Source organism: Macaca nemestrina, chromosome 10 (assembly GCF_043159975.1).
Source record: "Macaca nemestrina isolate mMacNem1 chromosome 10, mMacNem.hap1, whole genome shotgun sequence".
NCBI classification, from domain to species: domain Eukaryota; kingdom Metazoa; phylum Chordata; class Mammalia; order Primates; family Cercopithecidae; genus Macaca; species Macaca nemestrina.
The window spans coordinates 142,414,007-142,435,341 of record NC_092134.1 but is presented as its reverse complement, the minus strand read 5'-3'; the positions used below and the strand labels follow the sequence as shown (position 1 = coordinate 142,435,341).

General features: G+C 46.6%; 1 protein-coding gene across 9 annotated transcripts in view; it reads right to left on the bottom strand.

Annotated features, from left to right (window-relative positions):
• LOC105484098 (RAD52 homolog, DNA repair protein) overlaps positions 1 to 21,335 on the bottom strand; it is a 37,291-nt gene that overhangs the window by 14,570 nt on the left and 1,386 nt on the right. For 2 of the 9 annotated variants that reach the window (XR_011608465.1, XM_011745314.3), the window contains exons 1-6: positions 13,857 to 17,658; positions 7,762 to 7,863; positions 5,258 to 5,359; positions 3,758 to 3,851; positions 3,533 to 3,600; positions 865 to 983 (exon numbers count right to left, since the gene is read on the bottom strand). Coding sequence is in view for 8 of the 9 variants with exons in the window: in XM_011745314.3 (XP_011743616.1) it covers positions 865 to 983; positions 3,533 to 3,600; positions 3,758 to 3,851; positions 5,258 to 5,359; positions 7,762 to 7,863; positions 13,857 to 13,907 (536 nt within the window). In the remaining variant the exon portion in view is untranslated. Of the gene's footprint in view, positions 1 to 864; positions 984 to 3,532; positions 3,601 to 3,757; positions 3,852 to 5,257; positions 5,360 to 5,661; positions 5,897 to 7,761; positions 7,866 to 13,856; positions 17,663 to 21,335 lie in introns of those variants that run through there. The other 7 variants (XM_071070682.1, XM_011745315.3, XM_011745318.3 and 4 more) reach the window with 7 other exon arrangements.

Below are 21,335 nucleotides of genomic sequence, written 5' to 3'. Positions count from 1 at the left end.
TCCGCCCGTCTCGGCCTCCCAAAGTGCTGGGATTACAGGCTTGAGCCACCGCGCCCGGCCTAAAAAAAAATTTTTTTAATTAACTGGGGGTGGTGTCATGTGCCTGCGATCCCAGCTACTCGGGAGGCTGAAGCAGGAAGATCACTTCGCCCAGGAGTTCAAGGTTGCAGTGAGCAACGATGGCACCACTGCACCCCAGCCTGTGCATCACAGCAAGATCCTGCCTCAAAAAATGAAAAACAACCATAAAATAAATAAATAAGCCTGGGACCTCTTCCCTGTCTCTCTTGCTCCCTCTCTCCATGTTCCCTCTTCGCCTTCTGCCGTGATTAGAAGTTTCCTGAGGCCTCCCCAGAGCGGATGCTGGCACCAGGCTTCCAGTCCAGTCCACACAACCATAGCCAATCAAACCTCCTTTATTTATAAGTCACCCAGCCTCTGGTATTCCTGCAGAGCAACATAAATGGACGAACGCAGACACCCGCGTGACTGTGTAACTAAGTCAGCTCTGCTACTGTGCATAGCGGAGGGCTGCTGAGGCGCACGGAGAGGACGACGGTGCTGTCTGTGCACTCGCAGTAGGAGGGGGAAGGTGTCCGGCACACATTACTGGGTGTGCGGAGAAGAGAGAACACAGGATTCTACCACTTATTCCCGCAAGGGAAGCCTGAAACAAACACTGAAAACATACTAACGGAAGCGGGAAAACAGGCAGGCAGGAGCCGGGGCAGCGGTGAGACTTACCTTCCACGTTGCTTAGATTTTTGAACCACGTGGCTGTATTACCTCTTCCAAAAACCACCGAAACCTGCTCTGCAGCAAGCGCTGGAATGACGCAGGTGAGACTCCCAGCCCCGCACTCACCTGAGGGCTCGCTTCAGCCCATCTGTCACCGCCTCCTTCCTTGCCTTCTCTAGAGATAAGGCCTTGGACTTGAGGCCCTCACTAACACCGTAACCAACATCTTCGTGATAGGAACCATCCTGGGGGCAGAAAAGGAGTTCAAACTCAAACACGAGAGCGGCAGGCGCGCCACAACTCCCCCTTTCCTCAAGCAGCAGAGCTCAAAGCAGGAATCTCCCGCCTGGCAGCCTTGCCACAGGGGCGCGGGCAGAAGTCTGGGTGAGAATCCACTGCCAGTGCTGCTTCCTAGACCTGGTCTGCCTGGACATGTGCCTGTGGTCACGGTGGCAAGACGATCCTCCCTTCCCACCTTCCCTCTGACACACAAAGGGCACATTAGAAACCCACCCCAAATCCTATCAGTGCGCATTGCCCTAAGGTAAAAAACCTCTGGAACGGCCAGGCGGGGCGCGGGTGGCTCACGCCTGTAATCCCAGCCCTGTGGAGGCCGAGGCAGGTGGATCACTTGAGGTCAGGAGTTCAAGACCAGCCTGGTCAACATGGTGAAACCCCGTCTCTACTAAAAATACAAAAATTAGCCGGGTGTGGTGGCGGGCACCTGTAATCCCAGCTACTCAGGAGGCTGAGGCAGGAGAATTACTTGAACCCAGGAGACAGAGGTTGCAGTGAGCCGAGATCGTGCCACTGCACTCCAGCCTGGGCGACAGAGTAAGACTCTGTCTCAAAAAAAAAAAACCTCTGGGATATCAAAAAAAGGGATAATTTGAATATTGGATCTAATGGTCTCTAAGGATTGGAGAGCAAATCCCTTTGGAAGTCAGGTGGCATCCAGCTCCTGCCTTTCACCAAAAGTGAAGGTGAACCTGAGCACATCATTCGCTGATTGAGAATCAAATACAGTGTTTGATGATAGCACTCAGTGATTTTTAAAAAAATAACTCAAAAAGCACTCAAATAAATGAGTGACACTATAACAAAACTCTTTCCATTCTCAGCTACTCACTCATAGACACAAGGTTTTCTAGTACTATTTAGAAAAATAAGTCAGAATAGAACTAATGCTGAATTGTTCATTCAAGAAATAAGCAGGCTGGGCGCGGTGGTTCACGCCTGTAATCCCAGCACTCTGGGAGGCTGAGGTGGGCGGATCACCTGAGGCCGTGAGTCCAAGACCAGCCTGACCAACATGGAGAAACCCGTCTCTACTAAAATCACACACACCAAATTAGGCAGGCACGTGGCGGATGCCTGTACTCCCAGCTACTCGTGAGGCTGAGGCAGGAGAATTGCTTGAACCCGGGAGGTGGAGGTGGCGGTGAGCAGAGATCAAGCCATTACACTCTAGCCTGGGCAACAAGAGTGAAACTCTGTCTCAAAAAAAAAAAAGAAGTAATATTCAATTATGGCTATATGGATATATAAACTAACTGAAAAAAACAGTGCTATCCATCTCATTAAGATATTCATTTTCCATAAATTTTATATTTTATATTTTAAATTTTTTATTTTTGTGGCAAGATTTCAAATCTTTAATTTTTCTAAGTTATCAAAATTTTGCTATATTTATGTTTTCTCTTCACCATAAATACAATTGTCTGGTCAACTGTGTGTTAACAGTAGCTATAATACAACTAAATCCAAAAGAAATCTCTTAATATTTAGAGCCTTAAGTGCACCAAAAATTTACCAAAAATTTTTATTTTTATACACATGCAAAGGCAGAGAAGCATAATGAGGCTATCAATAAAACTTTTCTTTTTTTTCACCCAGGAGTTCAGTGGCACAATCACAGCTCATCACAGCCTCGACTTCCCAGGCTCAGGTGATCCTCCTACCTCCGCTTCCTGAGGAGCTAGGACTACAAGCGTGCGCCACCACGCCCAGCTAATTTTTTGTATTTTTAGGAGAGACGGGCTTTCACCATGTTGCCCAGACTGGTCTCAGATCCCCAGGCTCAAGCGATCCTTCCACCTGAGCCTCCCAAAGTGCTGAGATTACAGGAATGAGCCACCTCGCCCAGCCAAACTTTCAACCATAAATATGTATTAGGATAAAAACCAGTAGGGAAACAGAAAGGAAATGTAAGTTCAGATAAAGAAAGAACCATGTAAAATTTCTAAGATTAAAAAAAAGCCTGTTCATTGTATTTCTTCAAATAAACGACAGATCTAACCCTCTATAGCATTTAGAGTCCACTGGAATATTTAACAAAGATCTAACAGATTTACGGTAAGTCCTCACTTAACATCTTAAATAACTGTAACTTTAAGCAAAACAACTTCTTAACAAAACCCAATTTTTGTTTTTATCTGTAACAAAAGGACCTGCTTTGCCTAAAGTTGAGTTTCCAAAAACTTATCAGTGATGGTAAAATTATTGTATTTTAGAATGTCAGATTTTACCATATGCCAAAAAATACACCCTTTGCAACAATTTTTATATGTGGTGAAAACTTTTAAGTGTCAACTTGAAAATGTGCAAGAGAACACTTTTTCCATTCTTTTAGGGAGACAGGAGCAACAGTATTTGAATTCCACCATTCTGGGGAACACTGGCTGAGACACAACTCTGCAGCCTGGGTCCCTGTCCAGCTACCCACCTCCCTACCTGCTCACCTTCTCCTACCACCCACTGATCCCTCCGCGCAGGTCTACTCCATCCTCCTCACCTTCAGCTGGACCCTCACAAACGCACAGACTCCCACGTAGAACTTGCCATTGTTGAGGTCAACAAAATCTAGGAGTGGGAAAGAGAGCAAGTTGAAGAGGACACTGATCGCTGTGCCACAGCCATTCTTCCTGCTGGCACTAAGTCCACCTACCTCACCTCCTCACTCACAGCACCCTTTCACCAGGGCTGGACAGTGCACAAGTCCCCACTGCTGCACACTCACCCACATTCTGCTGTGTGACGGAGTGTGCCCAGCCATTGTAACCAAACATCTCATTGGCCAGATTAATTACTCGATGACCCTCAATGTAACACACCTAGAAAAAAAGTTTTTAAGGAAAAGCTGTGTTAATTCCTTACCACACTTAAATGTGAATCAAAATTTACATAATTTATTCTTCATCTACTTTTTTTTTTTTTTTTTTTGAGACAGAGTCTCGCTCTGTCACCCAGGCTGGAGTGCAGTGGCCGGATCTCAGCTCACTGCAAGCTCCGCCTCCCGGGTTCACGCCATTCTCCTGCCTCAGCCTCTCGAGTAGCTGGGACTACAGGCGCCCACCACCGCGCCCGGCTAATTTTTTGTATTTTTTAGTAGAGACGGGGTTTCACCGTGTTAACCAGGATGGTCTCGATCTCCTGACCTCGTGATCCGCCCATCTCGGCCTCCCAAAGTGCTGGGATTACAGGCTTGAGCCACCGCGCCCGGCCTCCTCATCTACTTTTTTGGATAAACTGCCCTTAAACATTCTACTCGGGAGGCTGAGGTGGGAGGATTGCTTGAGCCCAGGAGCTCAAGGCTGCAGTGAGCTATGATCATGCCACTGCACTCCAGCCTAAGTGACACAGTGCGACCCAGTCTCTCAAAAAAAAATTATTTTTCAAGAAAATTCTCAATGAATTTATTTCAAAAATCTTCTAGATGGTGCCTGTGAGAACTAACGGTCTGTCGGGAGGAGGAACTCACCCAGCAGTTGCTAAAATTCAGTTTGCAAAAAGTATAAATCTCGGTTTGACATATTTTATGGAAGACCAAAAATATTCACAGAAGTTAAAATTAGAAGCAAATGATACGCAATTATTATGTGTCAATCATAAGTTCTTTAAAAAGCGTTTAATTCAAAAAAAAAAAAAAAAAAACAGAAGCAAATGGCAAAAGGAACATTTTCTTTAATGGTGTAAAGGCTGGGCATGGTGGCCCACACCTGTAATCCCAGCACTTTGAGAGGCTGAGGTAGGAGGATCACTTGAGCCTAGCAGTTCGAGACCAGCCTGGGCAACATGGCGAGATGTCGTCTCTACAGAAAATTAAAAAATTAACCAGGCATGGTGGCATGTGCCTGCAGTCCCAGCTAGTCAGGAAGCTGAGGCAGAAGGATCGCTTGAGTCTGGGGGAGGCTGCAGTGAGCCGAGATGACACCACTGGTCGGACTCCAGCCTGGGTGACAGCGAGACCCTGTCTTTAAAAATTAAAAAAAAAAAAAAAAAGGATGTAAAAAATCCTAAGACGAAATCCTAAGACGGCAGTTATGCAAGTGTCAAGACCATGCCTGGGCCCCTTCAGATGAGAACGAAGTCGGGAACCCATCCCCTCCCAGCGACACTGGGAGGCCTCCAGGAAGTTAACAGGAGCCTTCCGGATCCCTGAGGACCCAGAGAGGGAACTGGCAAGACCATCTGAGTCCGTCTTTGGATGCCTGCTTTCCAGGCACAGGAACTCTCCTACCTTCTGGCCTCCTCCAGCCATGCGGCTACTTATGTATTCTGGGCCCAGCCTCTGCCTCAGGGCCTTCTGGATGGCCTGGTACTCTTCTGCTGTGTACTGGCACTGCAACCCCAAAAAAGAAAATTCCATTCACACTTCACCATTCCTCACATCACTGAGTCTCCAGCTTTTTGACCCCAGGACCCCTTTACACTCTTAAAAAACCCCCCAGAACCTTTGTTTCTGTGGGTTATGTTTATGCTATTAGAAATGAAAACTGAGAAACTTTTAAGGCATGCATGCCATCAGGCACCACAGCAGTGACGTCGCATATCACTCACGCAGCCTCTGAACACTCCACCGTTCACCCACGAGAGAATGAGTGTGAAAGAGGCAAACAGTATTATCATGAAGATAAGTCTGACCTTCTGGACTCTGAATCTGGGTCCCAGGATTACATTTTGAGAACTGCTGCCTTAGCTGCTGCTACCATCCTTATAAAAGTTTCTGGAGCTTAGGAAGCGACAGTGTCCTGCCTCCAGAGCTGCAAATGACGCCAGCACAGGAAGCGCGTATGGAAAGGGCACAGGGATAGGAAGACCTGCTTCCATTTGCCCTTTCCAGAGATTGACACCTGCTCCAATGCAACAATCTCCCGTCCTGCACAAACGGAAACACACGACTGCTTGCTGATTTGGGTTTTGTCCCCCTTGCCCTATTTGGATGAAACGAATACTCACAACTCTCTGGTAAAAACAAAGATGGAGTTTGGGTGGACAAAGCAAGAAACTTTTCTATGCACACAATGTCCCTACAAGGAATACGACCCCCAGGAACTTTCCATGCCTCCAAAAAAGACAAGGAGCCAGGCGCGGTGGCTCATGCCTGTAATCTCAGCATTTAGGAGGCCGAGGCGGGCGGATCACGAGGTCAGGAGTTCAAGACCACCCTGGCCAACATGGTGAAACCACATCTCTACTAAAAATACAAAAAATTAATCCCAGGCATGGTGGCTCATGCCTGTAATCCGAACACTTTGGGAGACCGAGGCAGGCGGATCACCTGAGGTCTGGAGTTTGAGACCAGCCTGGCCAACATGGTGAAACCCCATCTCTACTAAAAATACAAAAATTAGCTGGGCATGGTGGCGCATGCCTGTAATCCCAGCTACTTGGGAGGCTGAGGCAGGAGAATTGATTGAATCCAGGGGGTGGAGGCTGCAATGAGCTGAGATCGCACCACTGCACTGCAGCCTGGGTGACAAAGCAAGACTCAGCCTCGAAAAAAAAGAAATAGAACTGGGTGGCATGCATATAGGGGCAATGGGAAATAGGGAGATTTTCACATAGTTTCATTTTGAATTTGATGTTATACAAATGTTATCTACCTCCCCAAAAAAAAAATTTAAATCTAAATCTAATCCCCAGTACTATCAGTCTTTTGATAGCTAACGTTCCAAAATGCCCTCCAGAGTTCACAAAAGACCCCCAAAAAACGCATCTGAAGGAAAAACCAGTAACAACAAATAGCTCCCACATGTACTATGTAAACGTACTATGTGCTACCCACGCATGTACCATGTAAACGTACTGTGTGCTACCCACGCATGTACCGTGTAAACGTACTGTGTGCTACCCACGCATGTACCGTGTAAACGTACTGTGTGCTACCCACGCATGTACCGTGTAAACGTACTGTGTGCTACCCACGCATGTACCGTGTAAACGTACTGTGTGCTACCCACGCATGTACCGTGTAAACGTACTGTGTGCTACCCACGCATGTACCGTGTAAACGTACTGTGTGCTACCCACGCATGTACCGTGTAAACGTACTGTGTGCTACCCACGCATGTACCGTGTAAACGTACTGTGTGCTACCCACGCATGTACCGTGTAAACGTACTGTGTGCTACCCACGCATGTACCGTGTAAACGTACTGTGTGCTACCCACGCATGTACCGTGTAAACGTACTGTGTGCTACCCACGCATGTACCGTGTAAACGTACTGTGTGCTACCCACGCATGTACCGTGTAAACGTACTGTGTGCTACCCACGCATGTACCGTGTAAACGTACTGTGTGCTACCCACGCATGTACCGTGTAAACGTACTGTGTGCTACCCACGCATGTACCGTGTAAACGTACTGTGTGCTACCCACGCATGTACCGTGTAAACGTACTGTGTGCTACCCACGCATGTACCGTGTAAACGTACTGTGTGCTACCCACGCATGTACCGTGTAAACGTACTGTGTGCTACCCACGCATGTACCGTGTAAACGTACTGTGTGCTACCCACGCATGTACCGTGTAAACGTACTGTGTGCTACCCACGCATGTACCGTGTAAACGTACTGTGTGCTACCCACGCATGTACCGTGTAAACGTACTGTGTGCTACCCACGCATGTACCGTGTAAACGTACTGTGTGCTACCCACGCATGTACTACGCCGCTCTACAAACTGCGTGCCCTAACTTTACTCAACCTCAACCTTCCCAGGCATGAAGGAACCAGTTACCTGTCCAAAGCACAACACCGCGCCGCTGCCTGCAGCAGGATGGCTTTCACGTCCTCCAAGAATTGCTTCCTCAGTCCCAGACATCTTGACTCCGGCTGACCTCTATAGAAATAAAAGGGGGAGGGTGGGAAACAACAACAACCCTCAAAGAATGTTTAAAGTAAAAGGTAAGAGCCTCTACTGAAAAATCACATCCTTATGCAGCCGGGCGCGGTGGCTCGCTGTGATCCCAGCACTTTAGGAGGCCGAGGCGGGCGGATCACAAGGTCAGGAGATGGAGACCATCCTGGCTAACATGGTGAAACCCCGTCTCTACTAAAAATACAAAAAAATTAGCCAGGCATGGTGGCGGGCGCCTGTAGTCCCAGGTACTCAGGAGGTTGAGGCAAACAATTGCTTGAACTTGGGAGGCGGAGCTTGCAGTGAGCTGACGACAGAGCGAGACTCCATTTCAGGAAAAAAAAAAAAAGAATCCATATGCAATATCCTAAGAGTGATTTATAACTTCTAAGCACTGCTCCAACCCAGAGCAGAGCTCCTCAGCGGTCAGCTATGGTCTCTCAAGCTGCTGGAGATTCTTTAAGGTCTGCTTCTACCTTTCTGTTAACGTGTTTGCTATTGTGTTGCTGTTTTTTGTTTTTTGTTTTTTTTTTGAGACGGAGTCTTGCTCTGTCGCCCAGGCTGGAGTGCAGTGGCCGGATCTCAGCTCACTGCAAGCTCCGCCTCCTGGGTTCACACCATTCTCCTGCCTCAGCCTCCCGAGTAGCTGGGACCACAGATGCCGCCACGACGCCTGGCTAATTCTTTGTATTTTTAGTAGAGACGGGGTTTCACCGTGTTAGCCAGGATGGTCTCGATCTCCTGACCTCGTGATCCGCCCGCCTAGCCTCCCAAAGTGCTGGGATTACAGGCGTGAGCCACTGCGCCCGGCCAGTGGTGGTGCTATTAAAGGTGATTTTTACAATAAGAATATATTATATTTATAACTATAAAATCAGGCCAGGCGCAGTGGCTCACGCCTGTAATCCCAGCACTTTGGGAGGCCGAGGTGGATAGATCATGAGGTCAGGAGATGGAGACCAGCCTGGTCAACACGGTGAAACCCCATCTCTACTAAAAATACAAAAATTATCCGGGCGTGGTGACGCACCCCTGTAATCCCAGCTACTAGGGAGGCTGAGGCAGAATCGCTTGAACCCAGGAGGCGGAGGTCACAGTGAGCCAAGATCACGCCGCAGCACTCCAGCCTGGGCAACAGAATGAGACTCCATACTCCATCTCAAAAAAAATTATACTAATAAATAAAGAGCAACTTGTTCTACTTTTATAAATAACTTAAAACACTCAGCCAGGTCGGGTACGGTGGCTCACATCCGTAATCCCAGAACTTTGGGAGGCTGAAGTGGGCAGATCACCTGAGGTCAGGAGTTGAAGACCAGCCTGGTCAACACGATGAAACCCCGTCTGTACTAAAAATATAAAAATTAGCCAGACACAGTGGCACGTGCCTGTAGTACCAGCTACTCGGGGGGCTGAGGCTGGAGAATCGCTTGAACCCGGGAGGCGGAGGTTGCAGTGAGCCGAGATCACGCCACTGCATTCCAATCTGGGCGATGGGAGCAAGACTCTTTCTCAAAAAAAAAAAAAATTCAGCCTTTTATTGAAGGACAATCTTGTCTTTGTCCATAATGTAAACATGAAATATTTTTTGCTTTTGCTCTTTTACTTTGAAAAAGATGCCCACTGTTCTGCTTTCCTTCCTAAAACTGTCTACAATGGTTTTCCCATTATAAAAGCAAAAAAAAAAAAAAAAAAATTAAGAGACAGGGTCTTGCTCTGTTACCCAGCTGGAATGCAGTGGTGTAATCATAGCTTAATGTAACCTTGACGTCCAGGGCTCAGGTGATCCTCCCTCTGCAGCCTCCCGAGTAGAAAGGACTACAGGTGAGTGCTCTCATGCCTGGCTAATTGTTTTAAATTTTTTTTTAGAGATGACTGTCTCACTCTGTTGCCCAGGTTGGTCTTGAACTCCTGGGCTCAAGCAATCCTCTTGCCTTGGCCTCACAAAATGCTGAGATTACAGGCATGAGCCACCGTGCCCAGTCTCCGTTATAAAATTAAAATATCTTTACTGTACAAAGCTTTAAACACATATCAGAGAATATGGAAGTAAATTCAGCTGGATCTCACCAAGAGATAGCTGTTGTCTTTTTGTATATGTGATTGTGTTTGTGTTTTTTATATGTGCATATTTGTTAAACAAAGGTAGAATCCAAAAGCATTAGGCATATCTTACGCAGCACTTCAAATCTTCTTCGCCTTGTGTGTCCTTGAGGCCCTTGGTCACTTTTTCCACCCCAGCTGTCACTGGGCTGATCAAACACGTCTGGGTTATGACCAACTGCCCACAGGTACAACCCCATGGTCCCTTACCTCCTGCTCACACTGGCTGCCTATCACTTCCCACCCTTGGATTGCCCCTTGCCTTGGAGGTGTGAGGGGCTGTGGGACCTACCTGGTACCCACACATGCACAGCCCAGAAGTCTGCGGGAATTAATCTGCTATGAAGCAAACCTTCTTCCAATGAGATACAGAAGCTGAGGGGTCCGTCCATCCTTCCTTCAGATGGATTGCCCCAGAATGCAGTTATTTATACATCCTCCTGGGAAACGGCTTTAGGAGAACAAGCAACCAACCATACTTGCACCAAGGGTGGCCAACTTCAAAACGCATCCTTGAACTGACTTAATCTTCCTTCTCCCTTCACTCATCTTTCCCCTACCTCTGCTTCCTGAAAGTACACTTCTTGAAAAAACAATAGCACATATGCTCTTGCCTCAAGCTGTAGGTTCTCTAGGTACTAGGGTACAGGTACAGCAGACACTACAAATGCTCTATTAATCATCCTTCAGCTTTTTGTTTTGTTTTGTTTTGAGACAGTCTCGCTCTGTCGCCCAGGCTGGAGTGCAGTGGCGCAATCTAGGCTCACTGCAACCTCCACCTCCCAGATTCAAGCAATTCTCCTACCTCAGCCTCCTGAGTAGCTGGGATTACAGGCGTCCACCACCACACCTGGCTGATTTTTGTATTTTTAGTAGAGATGGGGTTTCGTCATGTTGACCAGGCTGCTCTCGAACTTCTGACCTCAGGTGATGCACCCACCTCAGCCTCCCAAAGTGCTGGGATTACAGGTGTGAGCCACCATGCCCAGCCATCCCTTCAGCTCTTACCACAATAGTGCACCCTAGTCTGACTTCCAAATGCCATCTGCATCTTGTTACCTGAGAGCTTTCTTTAGTATCTAGACTACTTTGCATCTGTTTATGGCAAGCTGGAAGCACCAGAAAATTGAACCACCCGGGCAGCAGCCCTCAAATGGTGCCTGACTGGTGTTGAAATACCCTCAAGTTCTCACCCCTCTGTGGGACACCACCAAGCTGTGAGCTTCCCCAGTGGAATTAGGGTGGGTTGCTACCAGCAGCAACAGACTTGATAACTCACCTTTAGTTGTCAAGCTTTCCTTTCCTGTCTCCCTTCCCCTCTCCTGTCTCCCTTCCCCCTCTACTGTGTAAAGGACTAATCTCCAAATAAACTACTTGGGAATAAAAAGGAGGGCGGCAAAAGATACCTTTACAATGTAGAAAGCTGGGAGTTACCACCTTAATCATTAAGTAATCGAACTTAATGTCACCAATTATAGTCACATCATGTGCTTCCTGATGGACGCACTAAGAAGGTCACATCACTTAGGTAGTATTTCTACCAATCTAATCACGAGGAAATAATCAAACAAGTTGAAATCTATAAAGCAATTGGCCTGGACTCTCCAAAGCATCACTGTCTCAAAAAGCAAAACAAAATAGAAGGGCTGGTGAACTCTTCTATATTAAAAGAAGTTTAAGGCCAGATGTGGTGGCCCACGCCTGTAATCCCAGCACTTTGGGTGGCCAAGGCGGGTGGATCATCTGAGCTCAGTAGGTCAAGACCAGCCTAGCCAAAATGGTAAAAATCCCATCTCTACTAAAAATATAAAAATTAGCTGGGCATGGTGGCGCACACCTGTAGTCCCAGCGACTCGTGAGGCTGAGGCAGGAGAATCACTTGAACCCAGCAGGTGGAGGCTACAGTGAGCCAAGATCGTGCCACTGAACTCCAGTCTGGGTAACGGAGCAAGACTCCATCTCAGCAAATAAATAAATAAATAAAGGCTTAAGAGACATGAAAACTAAATGCACTGTGTAATCTTCAAAGAAACTTTGGATCAGGGATAAAGAAAAGCCACAAAGAATATTATTAGGACAATGGGGGAAATCTGATGATGAATATGAGACTGCAGCCACAACCTCCTGGGCTTTGTACAAACCTTCTGGGTTTGTATTTTTAATCTCTACTAAAAATACAAAAATTAGCTGGGTGTGGTGGCAGGTGCCTCTAGTCCCAGCTACTTAGGAGGCTGAGATAGGAGAATCACTTGAATCCAGGAAGCGGAGGTAGCAGTGAGTGGAGATTGCGCCACTGCACTCCAGCCTGGCGATAGAGTGGGACTCAGCCTCAAATAAAAAAAAAAAAAAAAAAAGAAAAAAGAAAGGGTACCCTTTGAAAACTGTGCTGTGAAAGACACAACAGAAAATTTAAAAGCCAAAGGACATACAACCGTCTCCCCGACAAAAAAGCCTTCCAGTAGAATTAGAAGCCATACTTCACTACACCTACAAAAGATTAGGAACTACTCTTGAAGTAGGAATCTCAAAAATCATCCTGAATGATTATCACTCCTGCTCACAAAATGCAAACTTCGAGGAAAAAAGGAAAAGATTGAAAGAACCCCAGGTTCCTGTGGGCTAATACCAAAATGTCTAACTCACATATAACTGAAGTCCCAGAAGAAGTGAAAGAGAATGGAACAGAAGAAATATTTTTAAAACTAATAGCTCCAAATTTTCCAAACTGGCTGACAGACATAAATTTACAGATTTAAGAAGCTCTGCAAATCTCAAGGATAAATCTAAGGATAAATACAAATAAAATGATGCCTAGATACACCACAGGCAAACTGCTAAAAAACAAACATAAAGAGAAAATCTTGAAAGCAGGCAGAGAGTAATAACACATTTCATACAGAGTAATGAATGATGCAAATGATGGCTCCATTTTACAATAAAGGTAAGAAACATATCTAGAAATAAATTTAACAAAATATGTGTATGACTTCTGAATTGAAAACTATAAAACAGAATTAAAAAGAAATTTTTTTTTTGAGACGGAGTTTTGCTCTTGTTGCCCAGGCTGGAGTGCAATGGCATGATCTCAGCTCACTGCAACCTCTGCCTCTGGGGTTCAAGCGATTCTCCTACCTCAGCCTCCCGAGTAGCTGGGATTACAGGCGTGCGCCACCACACCCAGCTAATTTTGTATTTTTCGTAGAGAAGGGGTTTCTCCATGTTGCTCAGGCTGGTCTTGAACTCCCTACCTCAGGTGATCCGCCTGCCTCGGCCTCCCAAAGTGCTGGGATTACAGGTGTGAGCCACCACACCTGGCCCGAAATTTTTTTGTTTGTTTGTTTTTGTTTTTGTTTTTTAAGACGGAGTCTCGCTCTGTCGCCCAGGCTGGAGTGCAGTGGCGCGATCTCGGCTCACTGCAAGCTCCGCCTCCTGGGTTTACGCCATTCTCCTGCCTCAGCCTCCTGAGTAGCTGGGACTACAGGCGCCCGCCACCGCGCCCGGCTAATTTTTTGTATTTTTAGTAGAGACGGGGTTTCACCGTGGTCTCGATCTCCTGACCTTGTGATCCACCCGCCTCGGCCTCCCAAAGTGCTGGGATTACAGGCGTGAGCCACCGTGCCCAGCCCGAAATTTTTAATTTTATTATTATTATTTTTTGAGACAGAGTTTTGCTCTTGCTGCCCAGTCTGGAGTGCAATGGCAGTATCTCAGCTCACTGCAACCTCCGCCTCCTGAGCAAGTTGAAGCGATTCTGCTGCCTCAGCCTCCCAACTAGCTGGGACTACAGGCGCCCGCCACCACACCTGGCTAAGTTTTGCATTTTTAGTACAGATGGGGTTTCACCATGTTGGCCAGGCTGGTCTCGAACTCACCTCAGTTGATCCGCCCGTCTCAGGCTCCCAAAGTGCTGGTATTACAGGCATGAGCCACCGCGCCCAGCCTAAAAATAAATTTTAAAAGGCCTAAATAAGAAGGAAAATGCACCAAGTTCATATATTTGAAGACTCAATACTGTTTAGGTATCATTTCTTTCCAAACTGATTCATAGGTTCAATGCAATCCCAATCACAATTTTACCAAATTTTTCTGTGGAAACTGGTAAGATAATTCTAATATTTACAATGGAAATGCAGAGGATTTAGAATATTCACATCAAGCTTGAAAAATAACAACAAAATAGGAGGACCTACAACGACAAGACTTCAAGACTTACTAAAGCTACAGTAATTAAAAGTGCGGTACTAACATAAGGATTGGACAATGGAACTGAAAAGGGAGCACAGAAATCAATTACCATTTGTACGGTCATCTTAATTTCAAAAATGCAATACCATAGCATTTTCAACAATTGGTGCTGGAACGACTGGATATCTATACGGAAAAAAAATCAATATTTAATTATATCTCACACCATTCACATAAACTAGAGATGGATAGGCCTAAACATAAAACTAAAACTATAACATTTACAGGCCGAGCATGGTGGCTCACGCCTGTAATCCCAGCATGTTGTGAGGCCGAGATGGGCGGATCACGAGGTCAAGAGTTCAAGACCAACCTGGCCAACATGGTGAAATCCTGTCTCTACTAAAAATACAAAAATTAGTTGGGCGTGGTGGTGCGCATCCATAATCCCAGCTACTCAGGAGGCTGAGGCAGGAGAATCACTTGAACCTGGGAGGCAGAGGTTGCAGTGAGCCGAGACTGCGTCACTGCACCCCCACCTGGACGACAGAAGACTCCGTCTCAAAAAAAAAAAAAAAAAAAAAAAATTACAGAAGAAAACATGAAAGATTATCTTCACAGTCTGAAGGTAGCCAAGATTTCTTAGGACTCAGAAAGCAATAACTATAAAATAAAATATAAGAGAAAACTGATTACATCAAAATGTAAAACTTCTGTTCATCACACAACTCTAAGAAAATGAACAGGCAAGCAGACAGAGGACAGGTAACTAGGATATAAAAGTTATATAAATAACGCCTACAACTCAATAAAAAGACACACACTCAATTTAAAATGGTCAAAAGATTTGAGCACGCACTTTCCAATGTATTATACATTATCATCAGCACAGGAAAAAGTGCTCGAACACCATGAGTGACTGAGGACTAAAATTAAGACCATGACACACCACACCCATCAGAATAACTAAAAAGACTGACAACACCAAATGTTGGCAAGGACACAAAGCAACTGGAACTCTCATACACTGTTGGCAGGAAACAGGCTGATAAAACCACTCAGCTGTTAACGCACACTACTCTTCATGAAAAAGAAAGGACGACTCCAAGGACTGAGCCACAGGCCCAGGGAGCAGAGCAGCAGAGGCCCAATCCCAGGCCTTGAGCCCTGTTGGTTTTTTGAGACGAAGTCTTGTTCAGTCGCCCAGGCTGGAGTGCAGTGGCACAATCTCGGCTCAGTCTCCGTCTCCCAGATTCAAGCAATTCTCCAGCCTCAGCCTCCCAAGTAACTGGGACTATAGGCACGCGCCATCATGCCCAGCTAATTCTGATTCTTGTATTTTTAGTAGAGATGGGGTTTCACTATGTTGCGTAGGCTGGTCTCAAACTTCTGAGCTCAAGTGATCCACCCGCCTTGGCCTCCCAAAGTGCCAGGATTACAGGCGTGAGCCACCGCGCCCGGCCTATTGGTTCTTTATAGATCTTGAATATCGGTCTTTTGTCAAATAGGTCCCTGTGCTTCCCCATTCATTTTCTTACAGTAGTCTGTGATTACATTTTGATGTAATCAATCATATTTATCTTTGTGTGTGTGTGTGTGTGTGTTTGCTTTTTTAAGTGACTCTATGGCATCCTGAGCCCTAAGAAACCTTTGCACACACTCAGGTCATGGAGATATTCTTCTCATCTTCTTCTAAAAGCCTCATGGTTTTCTAATTTTGGAAATAGGTCTAGGCAGGGTGCGCTGGGTGCAGTTGCTCACACCTGTAATCCCAGCACTTTGGGAGGCTGAGGCAGGTGGATTGCATGAGGTGAGGAGTTAAAGACCAGCCTGGCCAACATCGTGAAATTCCATCTCTACAAACAACACAAAAATTAGCTGGTCCTGGTGACATGTTCTCGTAGTCCTAGCTACTCATGGGGCTGAGATGGAAGGCTTGCTTCAGCCTGGAAGGTGGAGGCTGCAGTGAGCTGAGATCACTCCACTGCACTCCAGCCTGGGTGACAGAACGAGACTCTGTCTCAAAACAAATAAGAAATTAGGCCGGGTGCGGTAGAAAGAAATTAGGCGCGGTACAGTGGCTCAAGCCTGTAATCCCAACACTTTGGGAGGCTGAGGCAAGCAGATCACCTGAGGTAGGGAGTTCGAGACCAGCCTGACCAACATGGAGAAACCTCGTCTCTATGAAAAATATAAAATTAGCCAGGTGTGGTGGTGCATGCCTGTAATCCCAGCTACTTGGGAGGCTGAGGCAGGAGAATCGCTTGAACCTGGGAGGCAGAGATTGCGGTGAGCCGAGATCGCACCACTGCACTCCAGCCTGGGCAACAAGAGTGAAATTCTGTCTCAGAAAAAAAAAAAAAAGAAGAAGAAAGAAAGAAAGAAATTAAGTAGCCAGGAGCGGTGGCTCACGCCTGTAATCCCAGCACTTGAGGCTGAAGTGGAAGGATCGCTTGAGGCTCAGGAGTTCAAGACAAGCATAGGGAACATAGCTGTCTGTACAAGCAATAAAACATTAGTCAGGCATGGTGGAGCATGCCTGTAGTCCCAGCTACTCAGGAAGCTGTGGCGGGAGGATCACCTGAGTGGGGGCGAGGAGGGGGTCAAGGCTGTAGTGAGCCATGATCACACCACTACACTCCAGCCTGGGGCAACACAGGAAGATTCTGTCTCAAAAAAGAAAGAGAGAAATTAAATATATACCTGTCACATGATCCCAAAATTCTGATAGGTGTTTTCCTAGAGGAAGTAAAAACATGATCAAAAAAAAAAAAAAGTCGGGGTAGAAGGGAGAGACCCTGGACTAGGATAGTGGCTATGGCAAGAAATCATGAATTCAAGATATTAAAAAGGCAAAGACTGGCAAAGATGTTTTATTCTTCTCCATTTCCTTATCACCTAAAAGCATTTTTTTTTCTTTTTTTGAGGAGTCTCACTCTGTTGCCCAAGCCGCAGTACAATGGCACAATCTCAGCTCACAAAAGCATTTCTTATTCTATGTGGAGGGCTGAAGAAGCGGGTCAGGTGGACTCTGGATATATAGAACAAGAGGGAGATGTGACAAGGTGATGGGTGAGATTCTGACTGTGAAGGTCAAGAACGGCTCGATGAACAAGACTGGAGCAAGTTTCTTCTATTTTCATTTATGAACACAGTGCTATAATGTTCATGGTACTTTAAAAAAATTGGCAGAAGTAGAAAGAAATGGCCAGGCACGGTGGCTCACATCTGTCATCTCAGCACTTTGGGAGGCCAACGCAGGCAGATTACCTGAGGTCAGGTGTTCAAGACCAGCCTGGCTAACAGGGTAAAACCTCGTCTCTACTAAAGATACAAAAATTAGCCAGGCGGGGTGGTGGGTGCCTGTTAATTCCAGCTCCTCAAGAGGCTGAGGCACGAGAATCACTTGAATCTGGGAGGCAAAGGTTGCAGTGAGTTGAGATCACGCCACTGCACTCTAGCCTAAGCAAGAGTGAGATTCCGTCTCAAAAAAAAAAAAAAAGTAGAAAAACTTTTTTTTTTTTTTTTTTTTTTTTGAGACGGAGTCTCGCTCTGTAGCCCGGGCTGGAGTGCAGTGGCCGGATCTCAGCTCACTGCAAGCTCCGCCTCCCGGGTTTACGCCATTCTCCTGCCTCAGCCTCCCGAGTAGCTGGGACTACAGGCGCCCGCCACCTCGCCCGGCGAGTTTTTTGTATTTTTTAGTAGAGACGGGGTTTCACGGTGTTCGCCAGGATGGTCTCGATCTCCTGACCTCGTGATCCGCCCGTCTCGGCCTCCCAAAGTGCTGGGATTACAGGCTTGAGCCACCGCGCCCGGCCGAAAAACATTTTCAATTGAAAAGAAATCTCAAAATATCGTTACCTCTAAAGCCTTATGCAGCTCACCACAGTCTGAATTCTTTTTTTTTTTTTTTTTTTTTGGAGACGCTCCGTTGCCCAGGCTGGAGTACAGTGGTGCAATCTCAGCTCACTGCAACCTCCACCTCCCAGGTTCAAGTGATTCTCCTGCCTCAGTATCCTGAGTAGCTGGAACTACAGGCGTGTGCCACCACACCCAGCTAATTTTCTGTATTTTTAGTAGAGACAGGGCTTCGCCATGTTGGCCAGGTTGGTCTCAAACTCCTGACCTCCAGTGTTCTGCCCACCTCAGCCTCCCAAAATGCTGGGATTATAGGCAAGAGTCACCACACCCGGCCTGAAGTATGTCTTAAAATCTGTGGAAGGGGAACCCGGTAATCTCAGCACTTTGGGAGGCCGAGGTGGGCAGATCACGAGGTCAGGGGTTTGAGACCAGACTGGACAACACGGTGAAACTCCGTCACTACTAAAAACACAAAAATTAGCCAGGCATGGTGGCGGGGGCGTGTAACCCCAGCTACTTGGGAGGCTGAGACAGGAGAATTGCTTGAACCTGGGAGACAGAGGTTGCAGTGAGCCGAGATCGCACCACTGCACTCCAGCCTGGGCTACAAGAGTGAAACTCCATCTCAACAAAAAAGAAAAGAAAAGAAAAAAAACCTGTGGGAACACAGGATTAATTCTGTCACACTATGATCATTTCTCTACACTCCCACACTCAGCCATTAGAGAACTGCTAGGCCATACGCTTATTACTGAATCCCCAACACTCAGCACAGTCCCCACCCAGCGCAGAGTATGAAGAGCATTTTAGCCTTATTTTAGCTTCTCTCCACATCAAAACTGCCAGTTCAGTATTAAAAATGAGTGCCTTGAGTGAAGAAATGTTAAAAGCTGCAGAGATGGAAAAATATCCACCAGGCTTTCTGCCCTTGAACCAGTGCTGAGACAGTCAGTCATCATTATTCAGGGTAGTTATGTCCTTTAACGGTATCATGAACACTGAACTAGCGAATACTGAGCCACTGCTCCTAGGGGAAACACGGGGTTACTCAACAGGCATAACCTTGTTTTATGTGTGCTTCTGTTTAAAGACATCTTATTTAATATATATTGTTGATGCATTAACACTGAACTCACAGCCGACAACAAAAGTGGTGCCTGAACAAAGCCAATCTAAAAGCTTATCTTTTCTCTATAAGATACATCACAGCCTTCAACTTGGAAATGCGAGATAGCACTTCTGCTCTTGGAGGCCATTGTAAACAGCAAAATCACCAAAAGCACAAAAATTAAAAAAAAACTGGCACTACGTATACAGCCAAAATAACACTTATGCATAGTCTTAGAGCTGAAACAGGAAGGCAGAGTGTCACCTTATCTGAACACAGCTGGGAAAGCCTAGAGTGGGGGACTCAAAAATTTTCACAACTATCCTCCCCCACAGCTAGCTCAGTTACCTTTTTCATACACTCATCTCCAACTATACTGTTTATACAAGATAACACGTTTTGGTGTACATTACGTAACAGCAACCTCTGACGGTTTCTGCCTCCCTGAGAAGACCAGCACCGAAACATTTCTCTGCTTGATACCACTATAATTAACGGCCTGATAAGTGTTGAACTGAGAACAGACGACTTTAAAAACCACTCCGAGAGGGGCACGGTGGCTCACGCCTGTAATCCCAGCATTTTGGGAGGCCAAGGCGAGAAAATCAACTGAGGTCGTGAATTCGAGGCCAGCATAACCCACATGGAGAAACCCCTTCTCTACTAAAACTACAAAATTAGCCGGGTCTGGTGGTGCACACCTGTAATCCCAGCTACTCGGGAGGCTGAGGTAGGAGAATCGCTTGAACCTGGGAGGCAGAGGTGGCAGTGAGTCAAGATCGCGCCATTGCACTCAGGCCTGGGCAACAAGAGTGAAACTCAGTCCCCCAAAAAACAACAGACAAACAAAAAACTCCCGCCCAGGCGCGGTGGCTCACGCCTGTAATGCCAGCACTTTGGGAGGCTGAGGCGGGTGGATCACCTGAGGTCAGGAGTTCGAGACCAGCCTGGCCAACATGATGAAACCCCGTCTCTACTAAAAATACCAAAAATCAGTCGGGTGTAGTGGCCCGCGCCTGTCAGCCCAGCCACTGAGGAGGCTGAGACAGGAGAGTCGTTTGAACCCGGGAGGCGGAGGCTGCAGTGCGCCGAGATCCGCCATTGCACTCCACCCTGGGCAACAAGAGTGAAACTCCATCTCAAAAAAAAAAAAAAAAAAGAAACTCCCCTAAACAATACCAGACCTGAGACCACTGAATTACCTGACCCAATCCAAGAGTTAAATGCTAGTTTCCAAAAACTAGAGTTTTAAATGTCTGTGCCTCAGCCCGCGAGTTCTGTGGAGGACTAGACCTAGAAAGCCTAGAAAACCACCAATATCCATCCAATCATGGAGAAACAAAATGTGGTATATCCACACAATAAATAATTCAGTTACCTAAAAAATGAAGTTGATACATGCTACATACAACGTAGATGAACTTTGAATCACTGTATTAAGTGAAATAAACCAAACAAAAGAACAAATAGTGTATAATACAGTACTGAGAATAAGTAAATCCACAGATTAGTGCTGCTGGGAGGAGGAGGAAATAATGGGTGTCTGCTAATGAGTTTCAGGGTTTCTTTTAGGGATGATAAAAATGTTCTGGAATTAGACAATGGTGGTGCTTGCACAATCCTGTGAATATACTAAAGCCACTGAATTGCACACTTTAAAAGGGTGAATTTAGACTGGACGTAGTGGCTCACACCTGTAATCCCTGCACTTTGGAAGGGCGAGGAGTTGAGACAAGCCTAGCCAACCTGGTGAAAAATACAAAAATCAGATGGGTGTGGTGGCGGGTGCCTGTAATTCCAGCTACTCGGGAGGCGGAGGCGAGAGACTCGCTTGAACCCGGGAGGCGGAGGTTGCAGTGAGCCGAGACGGCGCCACTGTACTCCAGCCTGGGTGACAGAGCGAGACTACGTCTCCATTTTTTTAAAAAGGGGGTGAATTTAATTGTATGTGAATTATATCTCAACTTTTTTTTTTTTTTGAGATGGAGTCTCGCCCTGTCCCCCCGGCTGGAGTGCAGTGATGCCATCTCGGCTCACCGGTGGGCAACCCCTGCCTCCCGGGTTCAAGCGAGTCTCACGCCTCCGCCTCCCGAGTAGCGGGGATGACAGGCGCCCGCCACCAGGCCTGCCTATTCTTGGATTTTTAGTAGAGACGGGGTTTCGCTGTTAGCCAGGCTGGTCCAGAACTCCTGGCCTC